Raw genomic sequence first — 22,789 nt, 5'->3', positions numbered from 1 at the left:
GATATGTGGTGGTCATTCCCTGACCTTTCCGCATCCTCCGTATTTGGTGGTCACGGGCTCGAACCCCGGTCTAATCAAGAAGCGTGTGTTACGCACTGCTGCTCCTGCCCACCTGGCTACGGAGGTGCCAAGGCAACCTGTACTAGAAATCAACAACTCACTCGCTAAAACAAAACTTCCTACAACCTAGTCTAAACCTCTTCCCCAGTAATTTGAATTTGTGCTCACAAGTTCTGGAAATCTCTTCATCAAATTAAGGAAGGTGAAAATTTCGTCTTTGTTAATTTGACTAAACCCTCTCAGAGGTTTGAGGCACCTAGTTACCAAGCTCTGCAATCCACACATATGCCAATCTCACCATGCAATTACCCATCTTTGGACCCTTTCAAGAAGCTCAATGTTTTTTTTTTTTTCCCCAGATGAGGTCTCCATATTTGAACAGTGTTCCAAATGTGATCTTAAAATTGTCTTATACAGTGGGATTATGACCTCCCTATCTCTACAGGATAACGTTTGATAAATAATTGATAGAACACCATGGGCTTTCCTGGCTCCTTGTTTACACCGCTCAGCAAACTTCATATCTGCCTGTATTATAACTCCCAGATCACTTTCTTCCTCTACTATTTTTAATTCAACTCCTCCAAGTGTGCAATTTATTTTGTGTTGTATTCCCCAAGTGTAAGATTATAATTCTTATTTAATATAATTACTAAATATAATTCTTAAAAGGGTAGTCTTTTAAGTATTAACAAAAAAAATAAACAGTTCAATATTTAAAATATTTTACTACTAACGACAGCTTTGGGAAATTCAAAGATTGGTTGAATAGGTACCTACTTTAAAATTTTTTGGCTATTGGAGCAAAATCCTGGATTTCCTTGCACCATATGGCTAATGCTAAATCACTAAACAATCTTTTAAGTTAAATTTAATAGTTATTCTATTGTTCATATCTATTAGCATTGTTTGGCTTGTCAGAAGAAAAAGAATCATCTACCATTGCATAATGAGTTATTTTATTTATTTATTTATTTTTTTTTTTAGGAGCATTAGCAACTAAGGCCATATTGCTCCGGGATATGCGGTGGTCATTCCCTGATCTTTCTGCATCCTCCATATTTGGTAGTGACGAGCTCGAACCCCGGTCTAATCAAGAGCACCTACTGCATACTGAGTAGCCAATAAAGGTGTGTGTGTTATGCATATCTGGCTTATGAGAATGTGCTGCTCTCTTTGGGTTATAAATAGAACTTGTTCCTAAGGTTCAACAATGAATAAAATTTAAGTTTGCTGTGACTACAGAAAGTTAGCAGCTGTTCAGAATTACAAAAAATTATAGGGAAAAAAAGGAGAAAGCCTAGTTTTTTGGATGCAGCAGATGATATTTGATAATGTTTATGTTCATGGAAGGATAGAACATGAGGTTAGTGCAAGTAAACAAAGCTTCATATAACATGTAAAGTCATCTATAAATTTTGATGTTTTTAAAGATGAAGATAGTTCTTGTGTGCACATCAATATGAAGTTCTTTGCTTTCCATCAGAGAACAACTAGTAGATCAACATTTAAGGAATTAATGGCTAGTCCTCTAAATGTTGGATATTTTATTTTGTTGTGTAGAGAAGGTTTCAGTAATTTTTTGGGCATGAGTCAAAAAAAAAAAAAAAGCAAATTTTGGAAGCTGCAAAACATATTAGATTATTCAGAAGATATTTTGTATCATATCTGTTATTGTATTGCTTGTCACTTAATTGGAGAAAATATTTGCTTTTTGTTTTATTTTACTCAAAGTATAAAATATGAACCACAGTTCTGCACCCTAGGAGCCACACAGCCCTGAAGTCATGGGTTCCTGACAACTCATGTAGAGCAAGGTTATCAGTCAAGAAAACGCTGAAAATCCCAACCGTAGTTTAGTTAATGGTTGTACTCTACAACCATCAGCAAAACTATGGTTAGAATTTTCAGTCAATGAAAGCAGCTCACTGATATAAAAGAGGAAAAGAGTAAATGAAACATCTTCAAGTACAGTCAGTCCTTGTATAACACGTGTTTACACTACACGAATTCGATCATACACGATTTATAAATAGGGGAACGATATCTTATATAACACGAACTGAATTCGCTTATGCACGATTCGCCTTTGTGTTTACAAGAAATGGCAGTCAAACGCAGAATCACCCCAACCGAACGCAACACGATAGGAATGAAGAGAAGATTTTGAAAATGTATTTATGTTTTCTAAATCAGTGAAGGGGAATTTTTCACCTTCACTGATTTAAAAAAACGTTTCACCATAATAACATAAAAACCAACACAATTCCAGCTATCGGTATAATCGCAAATGCAATTAGATCGAGTTTATTGCCAGTTTATAACAGATTCCACTAGCAGAAACGCAACTGGAAATTGTTTTTATTGTTTTATGGTAGTAACCCCTAGAAATGTGCTTTAGTAAAATGTGAGGTGTTAATAGTGTATCTCTGCCTTTACGGTGTTGTTTATTCAGTTGCTACATGCACGCAGCTTTGTTTATGTGTATCAAGCGTGCCTCCTCGTTTTGTAACTGTGCTTTATTCCCTAAAAATTAGTAAAATACTTAAAAGGTGTGAAAAGGAAGCGTCCTGGTGAAGACACTGCAGATTCAGAGAGAAAAAGAAAAGCAATATCGATAAACAGAGGCAGACTGGGTCAAAAATTCTTACCCGGGAAAATTTATAGTGGCCTCATACTATGGTTTATGGCCAAAATCACACCGGCCTCCGGCCCACCGGGGTTCCCCTGGTAAGGCTTATGGCCAGTCCGCCTCTGTGGATAGAGAAAAAATATGAAATTGTGAAACACTTTGAGCGAAATAAAAGACCATGTGATATTGCACGTGCTACAGACCTAAATGAGGCAACGCCAAGAATTACAAAAAATGCAGAGAAAATAAAAACAACTTTCATAGCAGGAACAACTCAAAGTGTAATTAAAATCCATTAGATTAAGACACAAAGAATTGGAAGAGATGGAATGGCTGTCATCTGTTTGGATAGAAAATCAAACAAAAAAACAAGTTTGCTTATGATAGAAGCAAAAGCATTAGCAATATTTTATTACATAATAGTCGTAATAAAATACGTAAGTATTTTATTACAATTATTTATTGTGTTTGGTAATGTTTTGGTTACAAATGTGTGTTCAATCTTGGGTGGTCGGCACCTAACCCTATTTTTCTCATAGGGCCTGTTGTTTATATTGCACGATTTTGCATTGCGCGAGGGTTCCTAGGAACACAACTATCGTGCTATATGAGGACTGACTGTACTTCCAATTGTTTGGATCTTGTTGGAAGACAAAGAACCATCTACCCATTGAATACTGAGTGGCCAGACAGGAAACCTACCTACCTACTTGCCTGCCTGCCTGGCTCCTACAAATTTGAAAAGACAGTAGATAAACCAATAAAATATTATAAAAAAATATATTATAAAAAGATATAAAATTATCTTTAATTACATAAAAGTTGCATATGAATATTAATTTTATAATTGCTGCAGCTAAATTAATAAACAAACTTACTATTTCTGAAGGCAGGATATCCAAATCATTAAAAGGTGTTTCCACTTTATTATTATCAGCATCTAAAATCACAACTTCACCTAACTCAGATCTTTTTACTCTCTAATTAACATAAGAAAAAAAAATAATAATAATTAAAGCACATCACACCTGTCAAAGACAAGATTTTAAAATGTTTAGAAGTTAAAATTGCTAAACATTATTATTATGATGTGCAAACAACTGATTTGCCAAAATCATTGGCCTGCTCTATATTAAAAATTTTGTAATTATGATTGTAATAATTATTCATCTAATACAGGTGTTTCAAAATTGCATGGAAAAAATGTAGGAGCATATTCTACAGTTACAAATAAGAAAAGGAGTTCCTAAAAACATATGACTCAAAAATCTTTATTTCTGAGATATTAAACATACATTACCAAACAAAAATAAACCAAATAAAGCTCTAAAAGGAAAATATGGTGACTTACATTTTGTGCAATAACTCCACGATTCCCTGGCATGTCTTATCATTTCAGAATTATTCTTAATAGTTTCAGCAGCTTCCAAATATGATTTCTCAGTTCGTCTTTCATGGTAATGCACATAGCATAAACCATGGATTTCATATGACCCCACACAAAGTAATTTAAGGGTGTGAGGTCAGGTGATAATGGTGGCCCTTGTATAGGGCCAGTCCAATGAATCTATCAGTTATTGTGCTCCATATTTAAAGTCAGAAACATTGTAGGAAAATGGTATTTGACTTTTTAAACTTGCAATGTCCTGCATAAACCACATCCTCTGCCAATTTAAGGGATATGTTTTCCAATAGTTCCTACAAATTTTCCTACAGAAATTGTAGGAGAGCCATTCCTGAAAGCCTTAATGGTAAAAAAAAAAAAAAATAAGGATTACATTAACACTACTATTATGTACTGTATCACATAGGCACAACTGAGTAATTAATGATTTTCCTTAAGAACACCATACACATATACCTCAAACATTAAAGGAAAAGGTACATTGATAACAAATGCTGAAAATATGGTTTTTTATTCAACATATTTTGAGAATATTTTGAGAATTGAGAATTTCATTTCTCATAAAACATGATCCATCTTTAACCAGAACACAGCTGAAAAATTGAGGTTCACATGTACAGGCATATAACGAATAGGATGCGTTCCACGAAATTACTTCGTTAAGCGAAACTTTGTTTTCAGAGGTAAAAATACTATGGCCAGAATAGGGATACGTTCCTACATAAAGAAAATGAAAAGCTTTTTTTTCGAACAAAGAAAAGTTTTATTAAATAAACAGTCAACTTACATACAAAGTGAAATCACATTTTAAAATATGAGTCTAAAGTTGATTGCTTATGCTTTTTTTCTCTTTCATTTAACAATTGCCTATACGGAGTTATTGCATTTAACACTGATCGCTTAACAATAAAACTTCTTCCTAAATCAGGATCATATTCACTAAAAAATTTTAAAACGTTTTCAATGTTATTTAAGCACCTTTTTAAATCTTTGGTTGTTAACACTTTTTCGGCAGGAACTTCTTTAACTTCGTCTTCATTATCTTTGTCTTCGTTGCTAACAAGGTTTTCTACATCTTCTACTGAAAAACCATCATCATCTGCATTCAATAAATTTCTAACATCCTCTTCATCGACATTTTCGAAACCTATTGATTGAACCAACTGGATAACTTCATTTCTAATTTCTTGGATGTTATTTTCTTCTTCTAGTACAACTTCTAGCCATATTTTGCACCAAACTCCATTTAAGCATTTCTTAGTGACTTCTTTCCAAGAACTATCAATGTTTTCAATTGCGTTTTTAATGGTGTAATTTTTCCAAAAAGTTTTAACTGTCATTTCCTCTTTATCCTCTAGTTCAGTTAAATTGTTTAATGTTCGACGCAGATAATAAGCTTTAAATGATGCTATTACTCCCTGATCCAATGGTTGAATCAGGGAAGTTGTGTTTGCTGGAAGAAACACAACTTTGACAGGAATGCATGGTAACATGACAGGAATGCATGGTAACATTAAAAGGTAACATAAAAATTAATTTACCTGTAATACGAACTCGGATTTTCTGAATGGTAAACTAATAACAATTTTAATTTATAATCGCCAGAGGCATTTGATCCAAAGAGTAACGTTAAACGGTCTTTGGCTGCTTTGAACCCAGCAGCTGATTTTTCTTCAATAGAAATGAAGCTTTTTGTTGGTAGCCGTTTCCAGAACAAACCGCTTTCGTCAACACTGAACACCAAATTTGTTGGAAAATTTTCACGTTCAATTATTTCCTTTAGTTTTTCTGGAAACTTATTTGCAGCTTCTCCTGTTAATTTTACACTATGAATTCTGGCCCGTTTTTTAAATTTCTCGAACCAACCACGAGAAGCCCCAAAGGTTTCCGTAATTTCTTCAGTTTGTTTAGATTTCAGGTGATTAAACTGGAATATTTTTTTTATGTTAAATGGGGCTTGAAATTGCGGACTTCGTTATATCGAAGCTTCATTATCAGAAGCAACGTTAACCGAGGTATGCCTGTATATTACAAAATGAGCCACTGATAAAAGTTTCTGCACTTATAATTGGTGGCAACAGTTGTTTCACAGGCATACTATGATATAGATATAACTGCTGTACATGTAACGTTCTTCAATGTTTGCACACGAAACATTTATATGACCTGAAAACTTTCTGGTACTTGTGATAGAAGATATCCCTGTCGTAGAACAACACTATTCATGTTAACAATGGTATGTATGTTTTTAATACTGTTTAAAGCCCATTTTACATACTCATATTTCTATGACAAATTTGAACATAAAACGTTTTGTTGTTTTACACAGTTCTGTAATTTATGATTAATAACTTGGAAATAAAGACTTAAGACATACATTTATAAGAAATTTTTGCCTTATTATACATTGTGGAATATGCTCCTACATCTGTTCTATACAACTTTTAAGCATCACAGCATCATGTATATATTTCCCTTTATGTATTGAAGTTGATAGATTGTGCAGTTGAATTTGGCGTAGCTTCTTTCATCAGATGGTCAAGGAGATTGTGGATCCAAAATTGTGACCCTCCTCCAATTGCTGGATTGATATAGTAAGTAGTGATCCAGCAATTCTTTTCTTAAGTAACCTCCTCTTTCATCAAGGCTTTGTTTGGAACAAAGATTCCCCTCCCCCCCATTTTGCTAAGGTGTTTTTTTTCCAAAATGCAATTTAGCAGCACTTTTTTTTGATAAAATTTGCATTTAAAATATGTTTCAAAATAATAAAACCATTTTACCAAGATTTCTTTTTTGACACGAAAATAATTTAAAATTTACTCAAACCATTCAAAGATATGTTTATCAGGGTGATTTAGAAAACGATGTGTATCTTGGCTACCAATGTATTATGATCTAGTTATATACATACGGGTTTTCCTAAAATAAGGGCAACGAATTGGTGTTCTGTAAGTTGGTGACCAAATCAATGAAAAAATGTTATATAAACATAGGTGTGGAAATACTCCATTAACAAACTATAGTGATTTAAAATTTTTTCCCATAACAATACAACAGCAGAACTTACTTCAAAAAAAGCACCTTATGCTGGGGATGTATTTTAAGGAAATTGCAGTTGCGGGTATAGATGCAAATGATTAATTGCTCTTTATAACTACCACCTTCCCCATTCAACAGCAAAACATAGATACAGTAATACCCCAACTTACGCTACCCCAACTTACGCGGTTCTTGATTTTTTTGTTTGGCAACACTGCCGCCCACTATCTTCAAGGTCGTTTTTCATATGCTATCGATATACGGTGCGACGGCGGAGAGTGAGAGCGAAAGATGAACAAAATTCAACTTTGCTGCCGCATGAGCTGAACACAAGAATTTGCATTCCAACTGTCATATTTATATGTGTACGTTCGAATTCTTGCTCAACTTTTGTTGGAAATTACATCGTTTTCACGATGAAAAAACTTTCCAGGCTTTAAGGTTTCCAAAGACCGATTGACAGTGATGGTTGGCGGGAATGCAGCTGGTGACTGCAAGTTAAAACCTCTCTTAATCTATCGCTCCGAAAACCCAAGAGTTTTAAAAAATATATCTAAAATTAGCTTACCAGTGATTTGGAAGTCAAATCATAAAGCTTGGGTGACAGCTTCCATTTTTGAGGACTGGTTTGGTCACCACTTCATACCCGAAGTCGAATGTTATTGCAAGTCTAAACAGATTCCATTTAAAGTGATGCTTCTTATTGACAATGCACCCGATCACACTCCTGCTACCCTAATTAATTTCGACCCACGTGTGAAAGTTGTGTTTTTGCCTCCAAACACAACCAGCTTGCTTCAACCGATGGACCAGGGAGTCATCAAAACATTCAAGGCCTACTACACAAGGCATTCGTTTGCACGTCTGAATGAAGCTATGAGACAAAATACTGAGATATCTGTTAAAGACTTTTGGAAACAATTCAATGTTTTAGATGCCGTAAGAATCATTGAAGAATCTTGGGATGAAATCCACAAAAAAAAACATTGAATGTCTGGAAGAAACTTTGTCCATTTTTTTTCAAAAACGAGACGAAAACAACGCCAGAAACTGATCATGTCGCTCATGTGATAGAAGAAGTTGTTAATCCTGCCAGGCAATTAGATTTGGAAGTCAATGGTGATGATGTCAACGAGCTGTTGGATTCACATAGTCAGGAGCTGACAATGAATGAGCTCATAGAGATGCGTGACCAAAACGTCACTGAAGTATCCGACATTCAGACCCAGTTCCACCAGAAAAAGCACATGACAATTGCAAGCTTGACAGAAGGTCTCAGCTCAATTGAAAAGGGCTTAAAAATTTTAGAAAACATAAGACTCCAACGAAGAACGCGTTATAGCTACAAAGCAAGGAATAAAAAAATTATTAGCTTGCTACGAAGAAATACTGCATGAAAAAAAGAAGGCGCTGTGTCGTCAGACGAATTTGTTAGATTTTATGAAGCCATCGACATCAAAATAACTTTTTTACGTAACTCATTTATTTTTTTAATACATATTTTGTATTAATATGTATAAAGAACTGCAATTTTATTAAATATTTTTCTTCTAAACTAGTGTTTTTGTTAGTCCTTGGTCCCAATTAAACAAAATTTATATGTATTTATATGCAAAGTTGTACCCCAACTTACGCGAATTCGACTTTCGCTGGACCCACCCAGCGATTTTCGTTGGACCCACCTATTGCGTAACTTCGGGGTATTACTGTATGTTTGTGTTTGAGTCAGCTGTGGTTCAGTGGTAAGCACACATGGTCACAAGTTAGGAGATTGCAGATTCAAGTCCAAGCACTGACACAAATTGCAAGGACCAATGACTTATGGCAATGAAAATCCAGCTGCCCATAATAATTTAATATACAGTGAAACTTCTCCTAACGGACACCTCTCGTTAATGGACATCTCTCTACAACGGACATTTTCAAATTCCCCAACTCACCTCCATTGGTTTTAACGTGTTTTCAGCTTCTGTCTAGCGGACATTCTCTGTAACAGACGCGGAGAAGCAATCTGCACTGTTTCGTTTAGATTAGCACTTAATTTGATCTCCCCATAACGGACAGCGGGCGAGCTCACGGCCCTTTTTCTAGGAACTTTTCTTCCACGTATTGCCTCAATCGTGTGTTTATTTTCTATTTCCGATTCTCTGAATTTTATCAAGGTTTACGTTGTGGTTCTAAACCCTTTTTCAAGAATTTTAAGGCACATGTAAAACTTCTGATGAATTCGGTGTGTGCAGGGGAGGGATATCGTCGGCCTTTCGTCTTCTCAGTTTCAGTTTTCAGTTTTGTTCAGTGTCATGTGAAGTACACAATGTCTTCTCGTAAACATTTAACTTTAAAAGATAAAGTCGAACTCATTAATGCGTATGATCGGCAAAAAAATAGTCTTCGCAATCTCGCTGCAAAATTCAAAATCGGGAAGACGCAGGTAAGCGACATCCTAAAGAAAAAAAATGAACTGCTCAAACAATTTTGGCAACACGGAAATGATCAGGTTCAAAAATCATTCCCGAAAACTGTTGGACTTCAAATTGACAATGTTACGTATGAATGGTTTTGTCGCGAAACCATTCATACGTAACAACGTATGAATGGTAAAAACGTGCTAAAAATATTCCCATTAATGGGCCTATTATTAGGGAAAGGCTTTGGAGGTTGCGAAATCTATGGGAGTAAATGAGTTCAAAGCTTCTGTGGGATAGCTAGACAAGTTCAAAACTCGGCATAAAATTTCTTGGAAAACCATAAGTGGTGAAGGTGGATCTGTTGATACTGGGGTTGTAACAGAGTGGACTGTCAAATTGGAAGATTTATGTTGTGATTTTGAAGGTAAGGATATTCACAACTGTGACGAAACAGGGTTGTTTTTTAAAGCTCTTCCTGAAAAAACAATGAGTCTAAAAAACAAAAAGTGCCAGGGCAAAAAAATTTCTAGGGAATGCTTGACTGTACTATTGTGTACAAATATGCTGGGAGACTTTGAACAACCTCTTGTTATAGGAAAACCACAAAATCCTCGTTGTTTCAAGGGCATAAAGTTGAATCTTTTGAATGTTGACTGGAAGTCTAATAAAAAAGCGTGGATGACACGAGATATCATGAGCAAATGGATAAGTCACTTTAACCAAAACACGATTCGTCAAAACAGAAAAATTATTCTTTTCATGGATAATGCTGCATCTCACCCGCACATTGAATTGTCCAACATTCAAATCGTTTTTCTGCCACCAAACACATCTGCAGAGTGTCAGCCCTTGGATAAAGGGATAATAAAACATTTTAAACTTCACTACAGAAAACGTGTTTTAAGACATCTCATTGCAAACATGAACGATGTAACATGTGCGAGTGACCTTGCAAAGAAAATCAGCATCCTAGATGCGATTCAATGGATTTCCTCTTCAGTAAACGCAATTAGAAAACAAACTGTCGTGAACTGTTTTGTAAAGTCTGGCTTCTCAAACGCAAAAATTGAAGTTGTGAACAGCAATGTGGAGCACCAAGAAGAACAACAACTTCAACATCTATTGATAATGTAAGATACTTCCGCTACAAGTGACCCTGGCTACAAAGATATAGACTCAAACCTCACTACAGAAGATGGTGCTCTAGATATCAACGACATTATCATCGATATTTTTCAAGAAGTTCCTCATGAGGATGAAGAAATGGAAGGAGGTTATTCTGTCGAAGAACATTAACGACGAACCACCGATGAAAATAGAAGAAACGCTCATACAAATCAATCGTTTAAAAATGTTTTTTGCCGCTGAAGAAGATACTGAAGGACTTTTGATGGTTTCTTCACTCCAAACAAATGTTAAAAACAAAATTATCAGCCGGAAGAAGGTGCAGAAGAAAATAAGTGATTACTGTATGTATTTTTCTTAAGATAAAGTCATAATATGCATAGCACAATTGTATGTATATTATTTACAAAAATATTGTGCAAAATCTGAATATATAATTTAATTTAATTTTACGTTAAACGTTTAACGATTTTACTTTATCTCTTGTGTAGGTAATTGTATATTATTTACAAAAATATTGTTCAAAATCTGTATATATTTTAATTTAATTTTACATTAAACGTTTAACGATTTTTCTTTCTTTCTTTTTTTTTTTTTTTTCTCCCTCAAGACTTCTTGTTAGCGGACACTTCTCTCTAACGGACACATTTTCGTTCCCCATGGCTGTCCGTTAAAGGGAAGTTTCACTGTATATGCAATCATGATGAATTTGTAAACTCTTGACTGTCTAGAGAATAAACGTAAATTTATTTATTTATATAATAGTGAGTTGGCCATGTGCACTAGCATGTGATACCAATTACTGTTAGCAAGCATTCATTTCTACTGCATTGTGCATACAGTCAAGTACTGTTCCTTCAATGTCAGTTTATTTGTAAGTCTGAGCAACTGTAATGCCAACAGTTTATGCCTCCTGATATGGCATAAGGATTCTCAACTGTTTAATCCAAATTCTCTCGTACTGCATACATTACTTTTGAAATGAGATGCAACAGGGATTACCTTTATTTTTTTGCTATAGGATGGCTTCTTTCGACCAACTCTCCTAGTCCAATGAGTTAAAAATTAATTTGTAACAACAATATAATTATAAGATTAATTTTTTTAATGTCTTCCCCACTGTCATGTCAGAACAGTAGCGGGACAATCCCATAGTATCAATATTGGATACCCAACTCAACCCAGGGTTCCAACCCCTCCTGCCAGTAAGGCAAGGGGGAGTTGGAAAACATCAGGTCCAACATCATTAAAACTAAATTTAAAATCAAAATTGATATAAAAAGAGCTTAACTGCATATAGAGCAATATTCTCTTCATTCCTTAAATTGGAATAAGGGTTTTCGAAACTACACATTCACAGGAATAAAGCAAACCAAAAAGGTTAACCAGAAAAAATGGATTATGTAGTACTTTTTTTGTTCTTCATGCATGCGCATAAATGACCAATCATCAGATAGTAGGAATGGTCTACGAATATTAATTGAATTTTTACATAACTTCATCTTGAGGGTTTCTGCAATAAGTAATTTATAGTAATTGTGTTGGATATTTATTATTTTTGCTTCATTAAAACCGAATACATGTTGTTCATTTATTGCATGAAACAACAGTTCCGATGCATTTGATCGACTCGCCAAAACTGAAGCTTTGTGTTGTTTTGCTCAACTCTGAACCACCCCCGTGGTAAAACCTACATAAACCGCAACGCAGTTTTACATGCGATGCTGTATACATGGTCATGTTGTAATTGAAAGATGGTGTTTAAAGGTCGATTTCTAAAAAAAATGTATATAATTTATTCATAGGCTTGACTATGATTTTCATATCAGTACCTTTACATATTTAATTAAGTTTGTTATACCACTGCTTGACATAAGGTATGGTAATAAAATGTTTTTTGTTCATGTCAAATTTAAGTACATTATGTGTTTCTTGGTTTTTATTTATTTTTTTCCATACTAAAGTTTTAACTTTGTTTATAACAGTTAAAGGGTAACCCCTGTTTATAAATCTGTTTGTTAGCTCATTTATTTCTGTTGTTAATAAAATCTGAGAGGAAGAATATTTAAATGCATTAATAAATTGATTCAACATGACTGATTTTTTATACGAATAGGGATGGTAACTCTGGAAATGTAAAAGCATTTCTTTATTAGTGGGTTTTCTATATATACTAAAATTTAATTTATGATCTAATCTATGTATGGTAAAATTTAAGAAATTAATGGACTGTTTCTGCTTCTATTTCCAATTAAATTTTAATCTTGAATGGATATTATTAAAAATATGTAGTGTACATTATTTATGGTCAAATGATCTGTAATAATCAAAATGTCATCCAAGTATCTTCCATAATATATGATCTGTGGCAAGAATGGGTTAAGATTGAGGGGGAGAAGACAGAGAGTGGTAATCAATGGACACTGCTCATCGTGGACTGATGTTATTAGTGGAGTCCCTCAGGGCTCAGTGTTGGGTCCATTGTTGTTTTCTGTATTTATAAATGATATGATGATGGTATATCAAGCTTAATGTCCAAGTTTGCAGATGATACAAAGGTTGGCAGGGTTGTCAAGGACACTACTGACACTATGCTGCTGCAACAGGATCTGGAAAGGTTGAGCAGATGGGCTGAGAGGTGGCAAATGAAGTTTAACATCGACAAATGTAAAGTACTACACATGGGAAACAGCAACCCCAGAGCAACGTATCAACTCTGTGGTACTACACTGACAGTGGTAGAGAATGAAAGGGACTTGGGGGTGATTGTGCAGGCAGATATGAAGTTCTCTGAGCAGTGCAGACGGGCTGCAAGAGTAGCTCATGGAGTATTGTCAATGATATACAGGAATTTTTCCAGCAGGGATAAGGAGGTGATTATTCCATTGTATAAGGCAATGGTCAGGCCACACCTAGAGTACTGTATACAGGTCTGGAGGCCTCATTTCAAGAAGGATGTAGAGCTGCTGGAACGAGTACAGAGAAGGGCAACAAGATTAGTGAATGGAACAAAGGGGTGCTCTTACGAAGAAAGGCTTAAGTTTTGCAAATTACAGTGTCTGGAGACTAGGCACCAACGAGGTGATCTGATAGAGGTGTATAAAGCCTTGAATGGTTTAAGCATGCTCAATGCTGATGGGATTCTTTCTCTAGCTCAGAAAGATCACCTGAGAGGGCATAAATTCAAATTGAGGAAAGACAGATGTAGGATAGACGTGCGGAAATTTGCCTTTAGCCAGCGGGTGGTTGGTTGGTGGAACAGACTGCCATCCCTTGTGGTGGAGGTTGATAGCCTAAATAAGTTTAAGGCTCAGCTGGACAGGTATTTTGAACGAACAGAGGGGTGAAGTGGAAGTGGGGTTTTTTTTTTTTTTTTTTTGGCTGATGCTGCATAAGCTTGCTTTCTTGCATCAAATGCCTCTACTAATGCTAATGCTAAGATGCAACTTCTCTAATTTATCCAAGTATAAATTAGAGAAGAGCAATGAGTCCACTGATGTTTAGGCCCATTGGTTGCCCAAAAATCTGTCCATAGATTTTGTCTTGAAAGAGAATATAATTGGCATTTACTAATAATTTCGTTAGGTCAAAGATTCTCTCTTTGGGAAGTCTAGTGTTATTAATCTTTATATTGTCATCGTTTAAAAGGGTCCAAACTATGTCTAAAGCATATGAAACATTTACTTTTGTATATAGTGAGGCCACATCCAATGAATATAGCTTATTATCTTTTTTAATATGAAGGTCTTTAAGGGACATGAATAATGCATCGTAATTTTTAATGTTATATGTTAAATGTTATCTAAATGATTTTAGGATTGGATAGATAAACATGGCTAATGAATAAAAGGCAGAATTCTTATATGACACAATCGGACATTGAGTATCCTGTTTTGTGTAATTTTTCTTGGCCAAATAAGGTTGGGACATTATAAGTATGAGCTATAATTTGTTTGAGCTGGGCCATAGTAATATATTTATCCATCCTATAAATCGTGAGTATTTTATTATATTTATTAACTATATTGTTAAGTTTAACAGGTGGCTTGACCTCCTGATATGTCGTATCTGAAATGATAGTGTACAATTTGTTTATATAATCTCCTTTATCAAGAAAAACTACTGTATCACCCTTATCAGCCTTTTGAATAATGATATTGTGGTTTTGTAAAATCATATCCAAACCTATGAATAAATTATATATGTTTTTTTAGAAATCGACCTTTAAACACCATCTTTCAATTACAACATGATCATGTATACAGAATTGCATGTAAAAACTGCAATGCAGTTTGTGTAGTTTCTATACCATGGGGATGGTTCAGAGTCGAGCAAAACAACACGAAGCTTCAGTTCAGGCAGGCCGATCAAATGCATCGGAACTGTCGTTTCATGCAATAAATGAACAACATGTATTTGGTTTTAATGAAGCAAAAATAATAAATATCCAACACAATTACTATAAATTACTTATTGCAAAAACCCTCGACATAAAGTTATGTAAAAACTCAATATTCGTAGACCATTCTTACTATCTGATGATTGGTCATTATGTGCATGCGTGAAGAACAAAAGTACTACATAAGACAAATTTTTTCCGGTTAATTTTTTTGGTTTGCTCTTCTTCCTGTGAAGATGTAGCTTTGAAAAGCCTTAGTCCAACTTAAGGAATGAACAGAATATTGCTCTATATGCAGTTAAGCTTTTTTATATCAATTTTAATTTTAAATTTAGTTTTAATGATTTTGGACCTGATATTTTCTTTACTGGCAGGAGGGTGGTGGTGGTTGGAACCCTGGGTTGAGTTGGGCATCCAATATTGATACCATGGGGTTGTCCCACTACTGTTCTGACAGTGGAGAAGACGTTTAACTAATCTTATAATTATATCATTATTACAAATTAATTGTTAACGAGTTGGACTAGGAGAGTTGGTCGAAAGAAGCCATCCTATATCAAAAAAATAAAAAATAATAATAAAAATAAAGGTAATCCCTATTGCATCTCATAAGATAGTAGAATATAGGAATAATTGAACATTTAATAGCTCTTTATTGTCAAAATTACTTTTGAAAGTAATTTCTATTTAATACTGTTGTGGATAAAATAATTTGAATAGCTATAGTTTGCTACAGAAGCATTTCTGGACACATGTTTATATATTTTTTTACACTTTTGATCTAAAAACACCCTCCACTTTATGCATTTATTTCAAGGAAACCCTATACAGCTAGGCAGGACAGTGCAATTTAATTTAAATTTATTTCTAGATTTGTCATATTTGTGCTGCAATTTTTGAATTATATATTCAAATTTGACTAAATATTATCATTTTGATTTTAGAAATTGTAATTTCTAACATTAAATTTTGTCTAATCAACTGCTTTTTTGTTTATTAATAGAAAAGTCATTCTTTATTAAAGTTTAGTGCAAAAACATCAATCAGCATAATCCTAAAACAAATGTGAGCCAATTTTATTTGTGAACAAAATTATTCTTTTGCAAAAAGAGCCTATATAATAAATTAGTGAATTATTATGACCTATATAATAAATTAGTGAATATATTCTGCAATATTATGCTGTCAATTTTAGTTTGCACATTACAGTTATTTTTAAATAAATCTGTAAATGAAATTAATCATTGTAATTTTACAAATAAAAGTATTTTTTAGACTAAATTAGTGATGAGGATCAACTTCTCCATTTACAGCTAATTATTCAAATGAAACACCTTTTGAATTTTTTAGATTCTAAAACCCATTTCACTCAGTGTCAGTTCTGACCACTTCCCACTCTACATCTCTAATTCATTAAGCTACTAATTAAAAAAAGTTCTGTTTATAATCCAATATAATCACAGATTGGATGAGTTTACAAGTAGTCATATGAAAAGAATATTTCAAACTACAGTTAACTCAAACATGTGCTACTGCTGTACTTCTACACTGACCATTCTGTTAATCTATTTCTTAAGTTTGTACATTTTACTTCTACCACTACCAATTTAACTCACTCTTAATAATTTTATGTTTTTTTAATTACACCAATTGATGTTTTAACTCTGTTTTCACACTTCAACTTCAACATTAACTTGCTAGAATTCTGTTCCACAATTTTGGGAGTCCTTTCTACTGATAATTATCATTAATGCTACCATTCTTTCCTCATGTTAAATATGTTCTTTCTCCTCATCACTGTTTGAAGTGTTGGAAAGATGGTTAATGACAGAAATCAAGACATACTACTGCAACAAAACCTATAAAAATTGGATAGAGAAGTGGCAATTGAAGTTTAATGCCGATAAATGTTAAACCTGCATATGAGCAGCAATAATTCCAGAATAACCATCAAGATGGAAAGCAAAAGAGACATAAGGATAACTGTACAGGCCAAGAGATAACTGAGCAGTCCCTCTGCTACTAGGCAATACAAGGTAGTAGATGACGCTCTTCAACCAATGCAATACTACTACTTTGCTTATTGGAAGCTTGAAGTGGCCGAACCCATGTTTAGTCTCCAGTGCAAAGCTACAGTAATCCCCAACTCATTTCTTCCATCATGCAGTATGATTGATGGCCTTTGATGGACATCAAAAGCCATCAATGGTACTGTTATGATGGACATCACGGCTAGATCCAATCTTCCTTACATTTCAAGGATACAGCTCTAAAACGGTGTTCAGGTCAAAAGCTAGATAGTCCACCAAAACTGGACTTATTGGTAACTCTTTAGGAGGCTTCCGGATCAGCTAGTGTATAATCTTGCTGCCTCTACTCTACCACATAGTGACAGGAGGAGTTCTAGTAATGTGTACGCAGGAGGTATTGCTGAAGCCATGTTATGTCAAGGAGCTGGGTATATTTTTGCCATGCATATACCATATCCAAAATTTTCATTACTTCATACATGTCCTCCCACTTTTTTTTCTACTAAATACATCGAAAATAGTCAAATTAATAGAACAAACTTATATGCAAAATGGTCTAAAATTCCCAAACACTTCCTCATTCATTTTGTAAGTACAGTAGAACCTCACTAATTGGTCACCTTCGGGATCAGAGGGGTGACCAATTAGTGAAATAGACCATTTAGTGAGGGAGTAAATAAAAAGTCAATTTGTAACTGTAAAAAACTAGGAATTATTTATTTAGATTAAATTTTAATACATATACAGTAATTTAAAAAATTACATACATGTATATTTAAGAACACTTTTAACTTAATAAAAAAAAAAAAAAAGAAAACTTATTTACATTACAGTAATTTCAAGTTGTATATACATAATTTATTTGTTTAAAAAAAAAAAAAAAAAAACTGTTATTTTTGTTTGTTTTTGGTATTTTTCAGTAGCCAAGTTATAAATTTGTCGCAGTAAAATTATTTTTGGCATTTCTGCTTCTTGGCATTCATACCAATTGATTATATTTGTCAGGGATTGACTGGCTTCCTTATGGGAAATGGTAGATTTTGTGGTCCTGTCGTCTTCATCTACTACCTCAGTAGATCTCGCAGAAACATACGAGACAATTTCATCATCCGTAAAGATTTCGTAACCTACATCTGTTGGGTCTATATCGCACCAATTTTTGACGTCTTCATTTCAGTTTTTGAATATTGGCAAGGATCTGCAAATTTCTATTAAAACTGGTGGTGTGAGACCAGAATCTCCTTGTTCTGCAGAGTCAGGTTGTACTCTTTGAGATGGCCAGAGCTTATTCCAGGTAGATTTTAGTGCCAAGTTCTGTAAAAATAATTTTCTATACCACCTCTTAAAACTCTCTATAATGCCCTGGTCCATTGGATGTAACAGGCTAGTTGTAATAGCTGGCAAAAATATGCAATGAATGTTATGGGACGAAAATTCTTCTAAATCGTCATTTAGCTCCTCATTAGAGTTTGATAAACTTCTGGCATCCCCTTCCCTAGAAAATTCCTCATGAGTGAATATAGATGCAAAATACCTTTTCAATTTGTCTGCAACCTGAGCACAGTTCATCAACAGTTAACCCATTGACATCAAGTGGCCCAATGTGATTCAACCCTTTCCTTCTACAGTTAAGATAGCACAGAAGCCTTTGCAGTTTTTCTTTACATTCTTTGCCAGAGACTTCTCATAATCTGCCTTAGTTTGCCTAACTTTCTTTGTGACTTTATACCTTGCATATGTCAATATTAAACTTCAACTTCACTTCTCAGACGATCTGACTAATTTGTATAGATCTTGTTGCAGTAGAATATCCTGACTACTGTGTTAACTACCATGCCAACCTTCATATTCATCTGCAAATCTAGACATTAAGCCTAATATGCCTTCATCACTATCATTAATAAATACAGAAATCAACAATGGACCAAGCACTGAACCTTGGAGGACTTCACTAATAACATTAGTCCAAGAAGAGAAGTGCCCATCGATAACCACTCTCTCTTCTACCACTCAACCATCTCTTTATTCACAACAGTAAGTTGCCATAATGCCACACTACTCCAGCTTGTACAGCAGTCTTATATGCAACAGTATAAAAAGCTTTTCTGAAATCCAAGTATATGATATCAAAAATATTTTTTTAATCTAATTCCTTTGTTATTACATTATTATATCCAATCAGACTTGTTAGACAGGATTACACTTTAACAAATCCATGCTGTGACTGCTGTAGAAGGGCATCCCTGTCTAGATGATCCTGCATTACTTCTTTAACCAGAGACTGCATTATTTTTTCTGGAATGGAAGTCAAGCCAATAGGTCTGTAATTACTCGCTTCACTCTTTGATCCACTTTTTATGAATTGGGATACATCTACACATCTTGAGTCCATAGGGATCATCTTGAGCATTCTTAATCCAAGGATGCTCAAGTTACAGCTAAAGGTTTGCTAACCTCTTTTGGTCTCTGTCAATATAACTGGATAAATCCCATTGTCTTACATTCTTTATTTACATTTGTTGTCAACTATTTCTCTTCCACTTTCCTCTGTTATTTGTTATACTTCTGCCATTCTATCCTTAAATTCCTCATGGGTGAATGCAGAGGCTAAATATCTATTCAGTTTGTCAGCAACCTGAGCAGGATCATCAACTGTTATATGATTCATATATAGCAACCAATGTGATTCAACCTTTTCCTTCTGGTATCTACAAAAGTATAGAAGTCTTTGCTGCTTTTCGTTGCATTCTTTGTGAGAGCCTTCTCATAATCTGCCTTGGCTTGCCTAACCCACTTTGTGGCTTGACTGCAGACTACTTTATATGGATCCCATGTACTTTTTTCTTTTCTGTCATTAGTCTCATCAGGTCACTGACAACCATTTAGGTCTAAACCTTGAATAGCATCTCTCATTTCAAAGTGACTTGTTTCTTTATGTATATAGCTAGCTTTTAAAATAAGATAAAAAAAAAAAAAAAAGCTAAGCAACACATCAATTCCCATAAGTATCAAGTAACTTGTGTTTGTTTCAAAATCATTTGTTTCATTGCATAAATAAATAGCATGCATTCCTCCCCAATCACAATGTGCACTAAAATTCCTTAATCTGACTTGACTTTAGATCTATATTTAGTTTATGGTGGAAACACTTGATTACACCACATGTAATGCATCAAAATTTCCTGCTGGAGAATATCAGATGTTTATATTAATTTAGTTGAAAACAGTCACATACTATATTTACAACATTCTGAAACTTTTACCAATAATTGCACTCCTATTTTCAGACTGAAATGGCATAAAACGTGATTATGAACATAAATAAACTAAACAAAAAGCACAAATTGTTTTGTGTGTTAATGAACATCTGAAATAGAAGAAATATTGACTTCTACTTAGAATGGCACAGAATTGTCCTACAAAAAAAAACTTCAATAAAAGTTTATACTCACTGTCATTGTTACAGAAGGAACACCAATTAAAAAGGGCATGGGAGCACTATAAAATAAACAATCACAATTGCAAAAATTATTTACTTTCAATGAACAGTTTAGTTTTTATGAAAATAAAAGTCACTTATAATAATGATACTCTAATACAAATTATTTTTATGGAAATATCAATTTATTATCAAACCAATTTCTGGGACTTATTGCATATAATGTGCGCGCACACAGTTATGTTATTAAAGAGAAAGAAACAAACAAAGAAATGTGCATGAGAAATGAATACTGTTCCTCATTTATGAAAAATAAATCCTTCAGAAAATAGAGATTATCAATGTTTCTGGCTTTGTCTAATCAAATATGACAACAGCATAAACAACAAATTTGCAAACTGTTCTATTTATTCCCATTTTTTTAAATGAGTTTCTTCAATTCATTTCACTGTTTCAGAAATAACCAATGCTAACTTTAACTTATCTTGGTCATAGATTACCTTGTTCACAGGCAGTGGAAATTAATTTGCTTAATGTGCAACTTCAAGGTATACATGTGGACAATTCGCTAGGATGTTTCTCATCCCTATTGATATGTCAAGCAAAACAATAATAGTTTGTTAAAAAAAATTCAAATACTTCCCTTCTACATTCATAAATCTAGTACAACTTGTTGATAAAGTGGGGAGTGTCCCCCCCCCCATAAAATCTATAATAATTTATGAATCATCAAGTGCACCTTTTTGCATTACAGATGAAGCTCTTTATAGCGACCCTCTTTTTAACGTCCTACCTGGTTGGTCCCGGCCAATTTCTCATTGACCTAATGCTATTTTATGGACAATCGATAAAACGCCCTTCTAATATAATGACCGTTTTTCTCATTCCCCTGTGAAGCGGGGGATCATTATATACAGCTTTGACTGTGTATGCCACAGTGCTAAGTTAACTGTTTCATAATACAGTAAAACCCTATTACAATGAACTTCTCAGAGGTGCACATATCACTTTTGTATCGAAATTTTGTTTTAATTAATATCACTGAAAATTATTATTTTTGATTATTACAATACACAGAGCGAAACGGAGACAGAATAAGTAATGACAAGTTTAATATTAATTGTAAGACACATTATATTAGTCAAACTGACAGTTAAGAGTGTGGAACATGAGGGCATGTGCTGCCAGTCATATATATTAACTGGGTAGTTTTAATTGTTGGATGTTGAAGCCTGTGGCTGTGACGCATGTTGCCAACATTTGTCATTCATCAAAATGGTTGCTTCAATGATAGGGTGGACATTACATCCACTGCTCCTGTTGACTGAGGTATTGGAGCATGTGATGTTCAACGACTCCAACCAAGTGTGCCGCCAGTAGGACAAGACCTATCTACAATCACGACATCGCGGTGTGGGTTAACTATAAGTGTTCGGCAATGGCCGAGCGTTCTATGTCCGCTAAGCAGATGGCTCTTTCGTGTTCTGAAAGACGTTTTCCGAGCTATCTCCCAGTTTCCCCAATGTAGCATCCAGTGCAGTCATGGCAAGAGATGCATTAGACTAGACCACTTTGTAGTAAGGTGAGAACCGGTGTTTTCACTTTAGAGATGAGGGATCGCAACTTTCTGCCTGGGAGTTGTACGCATTTTATCCCATATGATTTTAGGAACCTAGAAACCTGTTGTGATAGGTTTGGGTAGTATGGGATGAATGCGCTCAAGGTTGAGTCATTACCTTGAATGTTCCTGTCGGTCGCTACATGGTCATGTGCCTGTAGGTCACACCTGTCAAGGGTACTGGTGGGATAGCCACACCTTGCAAGATCTGCCTTGACTTTAGCGATCTCAGTGTGCCTCTCATCTACAGAACTAGAGTGGGTCCAGGCACAGGTTAACAAGGTTCGTGCAGTGGCAAGAAGATGGCTGTGCACGCGTGCTGACTGGGAGTTGGTAAACTGGCCAGCACACATTGGTTTACGATAGGCAGATGTCTTCAAGCGTGTGCCCTCGCATCAGACAAGGGTGTCTAAGTATGGTCCAATTCTAGCTCAATGGTGAATTTTATGAAAGGTGACAGAGAATTGAGGTGGTCTAAGAGTAGGTCACCCGAATTTCTGGGGATAACCACAAACACATCATTAAACTTCAACTTCACTTCTCAGACCATCTGACTAATTTGTATAGATCTTGTTGCAGTAGAATATCCTGACTACTGTGTTAACTACCATGCCAACCTTCATATTCATCTGCA

The 22,789-nt window shown here is 34.7% G+C and overlaps 1 protein-coding gene across 1 annotated transcript in view; it reads right to left on the bottom strand.

The window, feature by feature from the left end:
- Positions 1-22,789, bottom strand: part of LOC150087918 (DENN domain-containing protein 1B-like) — a 209,695-nt gene that overhangs the window by 24,600 nt on the left and 162,306 nt on the right. Inside the window, exons 9-10 of the mRNA XM_090369963.1 lie at positions 20,551-20,596; positions 3,571-3,672 (exon numbers count right to left, since the gene is read on the bottom strand). Coding sequence (XP_090226089.1) covers positions 3,571-3,672; positions 20,551-20,596 — 148 coding nt within the window. The remainder of the gene's footprint in view (positions 1-3,570; positions 3,673-20,550; positions 20,597-22,789) is intronic.

The sequence above is a fragment of the Mastigoproctus giganteus genome, chromosome 3 (genome assembly GCF_048544385.1).
Source record: "Mastigoproctus giganteus isolate SK-2022 chromosome 3, ASM4854438v1, whole genome shotgun sequence".
Classification (NCBI taxonomy): domain Eukaryota; kingdom Metazoa; phylum Arthropoda; class Arachnida; order Uropygi; family Thelyphonidae; genus Mastigoproctus; species Mastigoproctus giganteus.
Note: the sequence above shows the minus strand (reverse complement) of the source record. Positions and strands in the feature narration are given on the sequence as shown.